This window comes from Argentina silus, assembly GCF_951799395.1.
Source record: "Argentina silus genome assembly, chromosome: 14".
NCBI classification, from domain to species: domain Eukaryota; kingdom Metazoa; phylum Chordata; class Actinopteri; order Argentiniformes; family Argentinidae; genus Argentina; species Argentina silus.
The window spans coordinates 3,416,443-3,427,500 of NC_139668.1; the positions used below are offsets into that span (position 1 = coordinate 3,416,443).

General features: G+C 44.7%; 1 protein-coding gene across 1 annotated transcript in view; it reads right to left on the reverse strand.

Annotated features, from left to right (window-relative positions):
• Positions 1 to 2,755: 2,755 nt before the first annotated feature.
• The window catches only part of LOC310815574 (prolyl endopeptidase), an 11,044-nt gene continuing 2,741 nt past the window's right edge, over positions 2,756 to 11,058 (reverse strand). Inside the window, exons 5-15 of the mRNA XM_083685409.1 lie at positions 10,541 to 10,750; positions 8,451 to 8,572; positions 8,107 to 8,212; positions 7,424 to 7,615; positions 5,870 to 6,067; positions 5,651 to 5,754; positions 5,229 to 5,365; positions 4,937 to 5,031; positions 4,226 to 4,357; positions 3,637 to 3,793; positions 2,756 to 3,329 (exon numbers count right to left, since the gene is read on the reverse strand). Of these exons, the coding sequence (XP_083541535.1) occupies positions 3,035 to 3,329; positions 3,637 to 3,793; positions 4,226 to 4,357; positions 4,937 to 5,031; positions 5,229 to 5,365; positions 5,651 to 5,754; positions 5,870 to 6,067; positions 7,424 to 7,615; positions 8,107 to 8,212; positions 8,451 to 8,572; positions 10,541 to 10,750 (1,748 nt within the window). The 3' untranslated portion in view covers positions 2,756 to 3,034. The remainder of the gene's footprint in view (positions 3,330 to 3,636; positions 3,794 to 4,225; positions 4,358 to 4,936; positions 5,032 to 5,228; positions 5,366 to 5,650; positions 5,755 to 5,869; positions 6,068 to 7,423; positions 7,616 to 8,106; positions 8,213 to 8,450; positions 8,573 to 10,540; positions 10,751 to 11,058) is intronic.

An 11,058-nucleotide genomic window follows, 5' to 3' on the forward strand; every position in this document is an offset into this window, starting at 1 on the left:
GCATGGCGCTAACAATGCTTAGGTTGGGGGTTTGATTCCTACTGAGGCCATATATACTAAAAAATGTATGCACTCACTGCAATGTAAGTCGCTTTGGATGAAAGTGTCAGGTAAATCGCATATATTATATTATATGAAATAAGTCCTGTATGGATGGAGGATTATCCAGGTGACGCTTCTACCTGTCCTCGATTATGGTTTATCACTCTGCTCTGCAGTTTATCTCCAGGGATAGTTTCCACACCCACCATTGTCTTCTATATCAGTCTGTGAGTTGAGAGTCTTTGACTTTAAGAAGGGCTTATCAGGGCTTATATAGTTTTTTCCATTTGACCTCACATCATTGCTTTTATGCCAGACACGCTGTCCAGAGTACCAAACCAGGTCCCAAGCTTGGCTCACCCTCAAAGTTCCACAAGTTTCATTTGAACTAGGTAATGTTTAGAAACCTTTTGTTTCTGTACCTTTAGTTTCTGTTCAAGTACTTGGAACGACCTTCAAAACATACGGAAATTAGATTAGAGAAAATGTAAGACGTTGTAAATTGCTATTGTAATTGTTTGTAATTTTAAATTCCAGTTTGGACAACTTTAATTTGAAAAATAAGGTGAAAAACAGTAAGAATTCCACATACGTTGTACTTTAACGTTTATGGTGTGGTACTGTTGCAGAGAATATGATCGCTTACTATACATATGAATCAAATTCATCTGAAATATTCAGAATAAAGCAGGTAGTTTGAAAAAATGGCATTATTGTAGAACGCAAAAACTGCCAGAAAAAAACCCAATTACAGTAATCTAAACTGTTGAGCGATGAGAGTTCACATGGATGGAGGAAGGATTCACTATAATGCGAGAAATAGCTATATGCTGTAAGGAAATAGTTCAGTTACTCCATTGATGTGTGTGTCGTAAGTCGAGAGTTCTTAACTGTTTTGTAAAAAGGTGCTTAAGATTTGCATTTTGTGTGAAAGCAATGAGAAATTACTAACCGTTTTGCTAAAACGCTAATCTCCCCGTCATCTGTCAATCTGTGTCTGCTTCTGACATTTAGTTAGGGGATTTACAGGATGGGAATCCTGCGTTGTTGTGCTCAATCCCTCTCAATGAAACAGCAGAATGGCATTAAACTGACAGGGATGATTTGACCCTTGGGTGTTACAGTGCATACAGTAGCGAGGGGATTCGCTTGATTTACAGGAAAGAGTTGAGAAGCGAATGTCATTTGCTTAAATAGCTGTATCTGTAACGTGAGTTAGAAGTCTAATGCTGCCTCTTAGTGGTGAGTGGTGGATATGAGAATTATACTTCTAGAATAGCTTTTTTTTTTGTAATTTAGTCCCTTAAAAGACATGGATGCAAAGTGATGAGTGTTGAAGAAGGTGAGAGAATAAAATTGCAGGAAAAATTCCCATGGAGGGGGGTCCGGCCGCATCGACCCCTAAGAGATTCTATTAAATGTCAACAGCTCAATGCATCGTTCTGGTGAAATTTGAGCGGAACATGGAGGAACGTTATATTTTTATACCTTCATAAAAGGCCATGCTCTCATGAGAATGTCAGATACAGCACATCTAGAAGGCCATGTATACCATTAATGAGTGTGGGATAAAACAGTTTAATCTAGACTTTTAATCTAAAGCGCTGAGAATATATCACATACAGTACATATAGCATACTGTATCTTATACATCACCATGAATTTGTAAAGGGCAAATTCATTCCTCTGTCCCTCACCAGCTGACCCAGGCACTGACATTAGCAATGGAGGGCTGGCGTGGTGGGCTGGGGCTGAGCGAGGATATGGAGCTGGAGAGCTGGGGCTGGAGGAGATGAATTATCAATTAATGTATTCAGTACTGCATATTAAAATACATGTGTATTGGCCCAAAAAATATTTTATAAGGGGCACACCAAGTATGTGAGGAAGAAGGGGGGGAGCTGGAGCATTTTCAGAGGCATTGCATTTTCATAACTGAAATGCAATGCCTCTGAAATAGAAACATATTTAGTCTGCTACTGCTTCATGTAGTAATGTTTCTACTGAATGTCGCAACTGCAGCAGTTGTAAACGTTTGCATGTAATTCACACTAACCTGTACTGGGTTGATAGTCTCGGCCTATGTAACCTTGGTCCCAAGCTATTGCGCACAGCGCATATAAACCTGGAATAACAATGACTCAAACTCCTTCGTGGGAGTGAATTTACTGAGTAAAGTATTTGTTATTATTTGATTTCAGATAATCACAAGGCTGCGAGGTGTAGCTCTGAATCAGAAACGTGTGGTGGGGGAAGCACTGGGGGGGGGGGGGGGGAAGCACTGGGGGGGAAGTGCCTAGCTCTCCGCCATCTGTTTTCGACGCTCTTTCTATTGGCTTAATGAAGGCCAAGTCTGACACATTGGTCCACCAGACCTTTTGCACATTTTGGGTGGAAGTGTCTGGGAAAGGCCTACATGATAAATTCAAATCTCATAAGCTTACGTTTTTCTATAGGTCACATTTCTTTAACATACACACTTGTGATGGAATATTACATCTGGTCGTTTCACTTTGCAAGTCACTCCCCAGTTATAACCAAAATGTAATCGAGAACGATTATAAAATCTTTCACAAACTGTTCTCTCACGTTTCTCTCAGTTTTCGTGGTTTCACAAATCACGTAGATGGCCTATTTTGGATTCAGAAATTTCACCGAAAAGTCACTAGTTTGCATCCCTGAAAAGAGAAATTAAGTAAATAGACCTATAAAATGATCAAAATGAAGACAAACATAGAATACAAATAATTGTATTACATACAAATTCATAGAAACGTTTTTTATTTAATGTTTTGATTTAAAAGATTGCGTGACCATGGGGAAACCTTCATTGTTTGTAAAACTGTGTTCTCTTGAATTGAGTCTGATTTAGTTTGTAGTTTGTTGATTTGGTTAGTTTTAAGAATCGCTATTACGATAATTTACAGTATTAGTTAAATACCCCCTGCTCTCCTTCCAGTTTCTTCATTTTCCTCCCCCTTTTGTCTCCCTCTCACTCTCTCCATTTTAGTCCCAGAGTCTGGGCTATGAAGGAGAAGGTGTGAGTGTCCTCCAGTATAGCCTTAGCTGTGGGTTTGCCTGCCCCGTGCCCGCTACGGGTATCCACCCTGACCATCAGAGGCTGGTGCTGCCCGGGGCTGCTGCCCACGCCATGCTGCAGGGTGGCACAGTACTTCAGGGTGTGGAGGGGCACCACCCGGTCATCGTGGTCCCCAGTCAGTAGCAGTATGGCAGGGTAGGCAGGACCTGTGTAGGGGGCAGGGGGGAGGTTGTGGAGAGGAGAGTACCTAGGAGAGAGGGGGAAGGAGAGGAAAAGAGGGACAAGCAAATGGTGAGGTAAACTTGAGAGTAAAGAGGTTGCAAAGTCATTCATGAATTAAATAAATTGAGCAATTGCTTACAAACATACCTTATGAGCCACTTCAGTGTATATACAGTAGAGTGTCTGTGTGTGTGTGTGTGTGTGTGGGTGTGTGTGTTTGTGTGTGTGTGTGTGTGTGTGTGTGTGTGTGTGTGTGTGTGTGTGTGTGTGTGTGTGTGTGTGTGTGTCGTGTGTCGTGTGTGTGTGTGTGTGTGTCGGTGTGTCGGTCATACTTGATGAGCCATTTGAACTGCTCGGGGTCATCTGCACAGCCATAGTCGGTGGTCCATGCGTGGCCAATGGTGAACTTATGGAACTTCAGCATGTCCATCACGCCCACAGAGGCCACAGCACAACCAAACAGCTCAGGGCGCTGGTTCACACATGCTCCTGTTCGGACACACACACACACACACACACACACACACACACACCAGTATAAACACACACACAGTACACGCACACAAAAACAATTACAGCATAATCCAATCTTTCCTAAATGGCCACTTATACTGTGAGGAAGTTCACATGAGTTGGATTTGTACTGTACAAGGCCATATGGCTGGCAGTCTTTCTAAATTATGTTGCTAACTACTGTTTAATGTGCTGTTTAATCACTAATTAATTGAAGCGAAGTAGCCAAGTACTGTTAGATGGATTTGACATTAACAATTATGCTGAAGATATAAGAAATGAAGCAATGTTATGATCGATGTAACTGGGAGTCAATTTAGAATGATGGCCTTTAAAAAAATGAAAAAAAATAAGTAAAATAAGGGGATGCTTCATAGAGTATGGTTTTTGAACTCCCTCTCTCCATACCCACGAGCAGGCCGCCGTTGGAGGCTCCGTTGATGGTGATAAGGCCGGCGGTGGTGTAGTTCTCCTGGATCAGATACTCCGCTGCACACTGAAAGTCAGTGAAACAGTTCTGCTTGTTCCCCAGAGAACCAGCTGCAGGGACACAGAGATCAGCCAGGGTTACATGTCAGTCATGAGTGGAACAGGTGGGCTGCTTGGCTAGGTCGTTGGCGGGGTGCTCTGTGCCATATGGAGCACTGGCTTCAAATGAAACCCCAAGTTCATGGAACCACAGGAAAAGGCGTTACTCCAAACTATTTGAAAAAAGACAGACAGGCTAAAGCCTTCATCAGAGCATCGTGATATTTGCCAAAGCCATCTTTTTTGATATGCGGGTGTCGTGATCATTACAATTGCCCACACCGGTGCATAGTGAATAAAATGTTTTATACAAAACATACAAATAACACAGATCAGCATATAAGCACATTATACAATATCAAACATAAACATCCACGTATCAAAGAGACATGTACAAAAAATATAGGGCGCAACTAATCAGCGTAGCCTGCATTAAAGCCGACAAAAACTGATTTTTGGAGTGTAAAAATAAATAAACATCTGGTTTAGAAAAGCTATTCACATGTAGGAAAAGGTAAATGTATGCACATACAGATAACTACAGCTTACACTGATCATGTCTTTTCAGGTGCTGTAGGTTCTATACTCTACCTTTGTGCCAGGTCAGGCCATATTCCCCTCCTCCTCTGATATTGGCCACCGCCAGGATGCCCCCCAGATGTCTGACAAACAGCAGGTAGGCAGCACTGACAGAGAGAGAGAGAGAGAGAGAGAGAGAGAGAGAGAGAGAGAGAGAGAGAGTGATGGTGGGGGGGGGGGGGGGGGTATTGACAGGTATCACACATCACAAAGACACAGAACATGATACTATGGTAAATTTTGATAGAAAATCCACCACAATACACACACTGAACCTCTTTTTTGGTCTGTTTGTGATACTAACTGGTAGTGTGGTTGGATGGAGTGTTCAAAGCCTCCGTATCCATAGAGGAAAACAGGATGTGAACCGTCCTTCTTTAGGCCCCTGGCATGCACCAGGAACATGGGAATCTTAGTTCCATCCTTACTGGGGTAAAACTCCTGCAACACACAACAACATTGTCTGACTGGGTTTGTCAAGAAGATGGGAGTATTTTTACCAGACAGTTGGTTCTCCTGTCCACTTGACTTAACTCTACTCACTTGTTCAGAAACCTATCTGTATCTCACAGTCCCTCCTACATCCCTCTGTTTTGGCTATTCCTGCTTTGCTCTGTCACTGGACAGTGCCTTTAAGTCCATGTGGAGGAGTGCACAAGGGCACATTTTAGGAAAAAGGGTCGAATTGGGACGCCGCATTACTGGTCTCATTGTTGTCAGTCTGACCTGGTTTGTCTCATAGTCGCCCTGCTGGATGCCCTTCACCTCCGTCTTTCTGAACATTCTGGGCTCTGGAGAGGCCTGACTCAGGTCACAGTGGTAGATGATCCCTGGACACAAAGTTCATAGAGGTCAGAGTGCATATGGGTCAAAGGTCCTGTATTTCAGATACTTCCTTTTCCAAGGCAAAACTTTTGACAAAACCATTTTAGCTTGCTACAGTACCGGGTTGAGTGAATGAGGTGAACTTGTAGAAGAAGTCAGAGTGTTTCTTCTTGCAGCTGAGGCCCGCCACAGTGCCCACGTCCAGAGGCAGGTCTTGGATCAGCGTCCCGCTGCCAAGCTCAAACAGCTGGAGGATGTCCTTCACGTCATGAACGTAGTTCACCAGCAGGTGGTGCTGGTTCACACAGGCTACAAAGCCTAGGGCCAGAAATAAATACACTCAGTTAATTTTCGGAAATGTAACAAATGGCAGATAGATGTCAGTCTGTTCCTGATACTGTATTAGGATACTACTGTAGTTAATCCAACAAAAAGAAACAGTTTTGTGAATGAATTACAGAACATTTACAGTATAGTATATATACTGTATATACAGTATATATACTATACAGTATACTGTGTATATATACATTTGTTGTTGTTTGTTTCTTCAGACTGACTTTATTTAGACTCACTATCTACAAACATACTTACTGACTTACTGCCTCAGGACGAAGCTGAAAACAAATTGAACACTGAACTGCTTGGACCCGTGTCACCCTACCAGACACCCTGGACCCATTCCAATTCACATACTGCCCAAAATAGCCTAACCCTAACCCTAACCCTAACCCTAACCCACGGATGACGCAAATGCCTTTGCACTGCACAGTGCTTTATCTCACCTGGACGATAGGAATACCGATTGAGAATGCTGTTCAATGATTACAGTTCAACATTCAACACCATTGTTCCCTCCAAGCTGGTCACTAAGCTCAGGGCCCTAGGTCTGAACACCTCCCTGTGTAACTGGATCCTTTTTGACGGATAGGCCCCAGGTGGTAAGGACAGGCAGCAACACCTCCTCCACTCTGACTCTCAACACGAGGGCCCCCCCAGGGCTGTGTGCTCAATCCCCTCCTCTACCCCTTTCGCACAACTCCGATACCATACACGACTCCAATACCATCATCGCATTTACTGACGAGTTACAGGGAGGACGTAAGAGCCCTGGCAGAAAGGTGCCAGGACAACAACCTCTCCCTCAACCACCCACAGCATCCTGTCCGGCTGCATCACCGCCTGGTACAGCAGCTGTACAGCCGTTGACCCCAAGGCTCTGCAGAGGGTGATGAAGACAGCTCAGTCCATCGCTGGTGGCGAGCTCCCAGCCATTCAGGACTAGAGCAGGCGGTGTGTGAGGAAGGCCCTCAGTACAAACACACACACACACGCACACACACACACACACACACACACACACACACACACACACTCGCTCTGTCCTATCACACACACACACACACACACGCACACACACACACACACACACACACACACACACACACACACACACACACACACACACAGTGGCACAGCTTCTTTTCCTTTCCACGCTAATCAGGGACTGATTAAAATCTGAAACACCAGAAGAGTGGACTCTCTAACCAATCCATCATAACAATCAATCAATTAGCCACCAGGGAGAACAGAAAACAGCACGATAGACCACAAGGCGCAGATTTCAGAAATAGAAGAAAAAAAACGGTAGGTCTGGTCTGTAGTGTCTCTTACCCAGGACATCTTTGTCGTGCTGGGGTATGAGGGTTCTCCAGAGATCCTTGTCTGGTTTATCCAGGTCTATGTTGATCAGGCTGTAACGCGGGGCCTCCAGGTTGGTGCGGAAGGTGAAGACACTGCCCTCGTTGGTGATGTAGGAGTACTGCGCCTCAAAGTTATCCACCAGCTTCACCCAGGGGAGCAGGCCTATAGGTTGGGTGATACGGCAGACAAAGGGGAAGTGTAAATATGAATGACTTGAAGCGGTTCCTCTCGTTGTCTGCTTCCTTGGTGGTGAGCAGGACCTAGGGGCCTAGAGTATTGGTATGTAGGATGGTGAGATACGTATGCAGTCCCACTCTTGTATATTTTTTTAATTGGACAGAGACAGTAGAGAAAGACAGGAGGAGAGGAAGTGCAGCAGGGCATGGGCCAGATTCGAACCAATGCCGACATACCGTGATGCTAGATCACTGGACCGCCCCAAGCCACCACATAGGTTTTTTTTAATGAAGACTCATTTTAGCAGGTAAGATAACTGAGAACAGGTTGGCATTTAGGTCATCATGATCCACCTGTCTTTTTTTTCAGTTCGGCAGACGTTAAGGAAACGAGAGGAGGAGAGGACGTCACTTCTGACTATTGACATGCACACAGAATGTCAGGCAGCCACAGGTGGTGAGATATTCTAAACAGACCTGTGATGCCATTGGGCAGCTGCTGCAGATCACAGTACCACAGCTGGTTAACAGGCTCGCAGCCCTCTGTGATGGAGAGAACAGCATACCTGCCATCATCTGACACCTGGAGGGAGAGAGAGAGAGAGAGCGAAAGAGAGCGAGAGGGAGAGAGAGAGAGAGAGAGAGGGAGAGAGGGAGTCTTATAGTCTTATACACTAAATCAAGTTGTTTGATAGAAGGAAAGAAGCCTACATAGCAGGAATGGAGGTACAGTCAATTGGAGAAAAGAAGTAGGTCACGGAGGACAGAGAGATTGAGCAGAGGGAGGAGACAGGTTGAAATGAGGAAGAGTCGAAACCCACAGTCACACCACTGTGCCACTTAGGATGGTCCGGGAATTCGGCCACCAGAATGTCCTCCGATTGATTGGTGCCGATCACATGGTAGTAGAGTTTCTGGTTGATGTTGGATGTGGTCTCTGTTCCTGTGGTGGAAAGCAGAAAGTGGATTTGCTACCTTTTATATAAAGTGGCCTATGACAAGGAAATGCTTTGCTTACCACTGTTTAGCAACATTTTCTTACTTCCCCTTTCTCTGTCTCTCTTTTTCTTTCCTTACCTCAAACAAAATGTTTGTGGTTGTAGTTGGGTGTGTGCACACAGTATCGTTGATGAGAACACGTGTGTGTGAGTGTGTGTGTGTGTGTGTCTGTGTCTGTGTCCTCTCACTAAGGTGGATAGAGTATACAGTGGGGGAAATAATTATTTGATCCCCTGCTGATTTTGTTAGTTTGCCCGATTACAAAGAAATGAGCGGTCTATCATTTTTATGGTACTTTTATTTTAACAAATAGACACAGAATATCAACAAAAAAGTCCAGAAAAACATATTATATAAAGTTATAAATTAATTTGCATTTGATCGAAGGAAATAAGTATTTGATCCCCAAGCAAAACATGACTTAGTACTTGGTGGAGAAACCCTTGTTGGCAAGCACAGAAGTCAGACGTTTCTTGTAGTTGGTCACCAGGTTTGCACACATCTCAGGAGGGATTTTGGTCCACTCCTCTTTACAGATCCTCTCCAAAACCTGAAGGTTTCAAGGCTTTTGCTTGGCAACTCGAAGCTTCAGCTCCCTCCACAAATTTTCTATAGGATTAAGGTCTGGAGACTAGCTAGGCCACTCCATGACCTTAGTGTGCTTCTTCTTGAGCCACTCCTTCGTTGCCTTGGCCGTATGTTTTGGGTCATTGTCATGCTGGAAGACCCATCCACGACCCATCCTCAGTGCTCTGGCTGAGGGAAGGAGGTTCTCGTCCAAGATCTTACGGTACATGGCCCCGTCCATTGGCCTCTCAATGCAGTGAAGTCGTCCTGTACCCTTAGCAGAGAAACAACCCCAAAGCATAATGTTTCCACCTCCGTGTTTGACGGTGGGGATGGTGTTCTTGGGATTGTAGCATTCAGCATTTCTCTCCCTCCAAACACGACGAGTCGAATTTATGCCAAAGAGTTCAATTTTGGTCTCATCTGACCACATCACCTTCTCCCAAGCCTTCTCTGAATCATTTAAGTGTTCATTGGCAAACTTCAGATGGGCCTGTACATGTGCCTTCTTGAGCAGGGGGACCTTGCAGGCACTGCAGGATTTCAATCTGTTACGGTGTAGTGTGTTACCAATGGTTTTCTTGGTGACTGTGGTCCCAGCTGCCTTGAGATCATTACCAAGCTCCTCCCGTGTAGTTCTGGGCTGATCCCTCACCCTTCTCATGATCATCCTTACCCCACGAGGCGAGATCTTGCATGGAGCTCCAGGCCGAGGGCGATTGATGGTTATTTTGTATTTCTTCCATTTTCTAATAATTGCACCAACAGTTGTCTCCTTCTCACCAAGCTTCTTGCTGATGGTCTTGTAGCCCATTCCAGCCTGTCCTTTGAATGTTCTTTGGTCTTGCCCATGGTGGTGGAGAGGTTGGAATGGAAGAGATTGATTCTATTGACAGGTGTCTTTTATACCCATAACAAACAGAGATTAGGAGTACTTTCTTAAAGTGACAGGACTAATCTGTGTGCCTCATGGGCATATAACCGGTCTGTATGAGCCAGAATTCTTGCTGGTTTGTAGGGGATCAAATACTTATTTCCTTCGATCAAATGCAAATGAATTTATAACTTTATATAATGTGTTTTTTCTGGACTTCTTTGTTGATATTCTGTCTCTATTTGTTAAAATAAAAGTACCATAAAAATTATAGACCGCTCATTTCTTTGTAATCAGGCAAACTAACAAAATCAGCAGGGGATCAAATAATTATTTCTCCCACTGTATGTGTGAGAGAGAGCGAGAGAGAGAGAGAGAGAGAGAGAGCTCAGAGGTGGGAAGGGGCATGTGTGTGTGCGTGTGGGCGAGTGGGCGTGTGCACGCGCATGTGTGTGTACGTGTCTTGCTTACCATCAGCCTTGCCGTCCTGTCGTGGGTAGCAGTTGTAGAAAATTCCTCGGGCATCGTGGGTCCAGGCCAGGCAGCTGAACTTAACCCTTTCCAGGAGGTCAGGCAGGGTAGTGAGGTCATCAGCCTTGAGGAAATGCACCGTCACCCAGTCAGAACCACTGGAGCTCAGACCGTAGGCAAAGTACTCACACTCCTCTGACAGACGGCCCACTGCAGGGACAGAAGGGAATGGGGGGGGGGGGGGAGGAAAGGAGAGGTGGGGGTTTGAGAGAATGAGAATGAAGGAAGAAAAAGAGTCAATGGAGAGACAATGGAGAGACAATGGAGAGATAGGAAGGTCCGGAAAGGGAGGTCCGGTTCTACAGTAAGTCTGCACAGTTTATGCTTAGAAACAGGCTCCTCGTTCGACCTTTACATGGAGGGAGCCTTTTCTACACAACTGTTCAAATACCAGCCCCCTAGTCATACGTATTCGTGGCCTTGGCTTCAGGTGACAGCTAGTGCTACTCATATTTGGC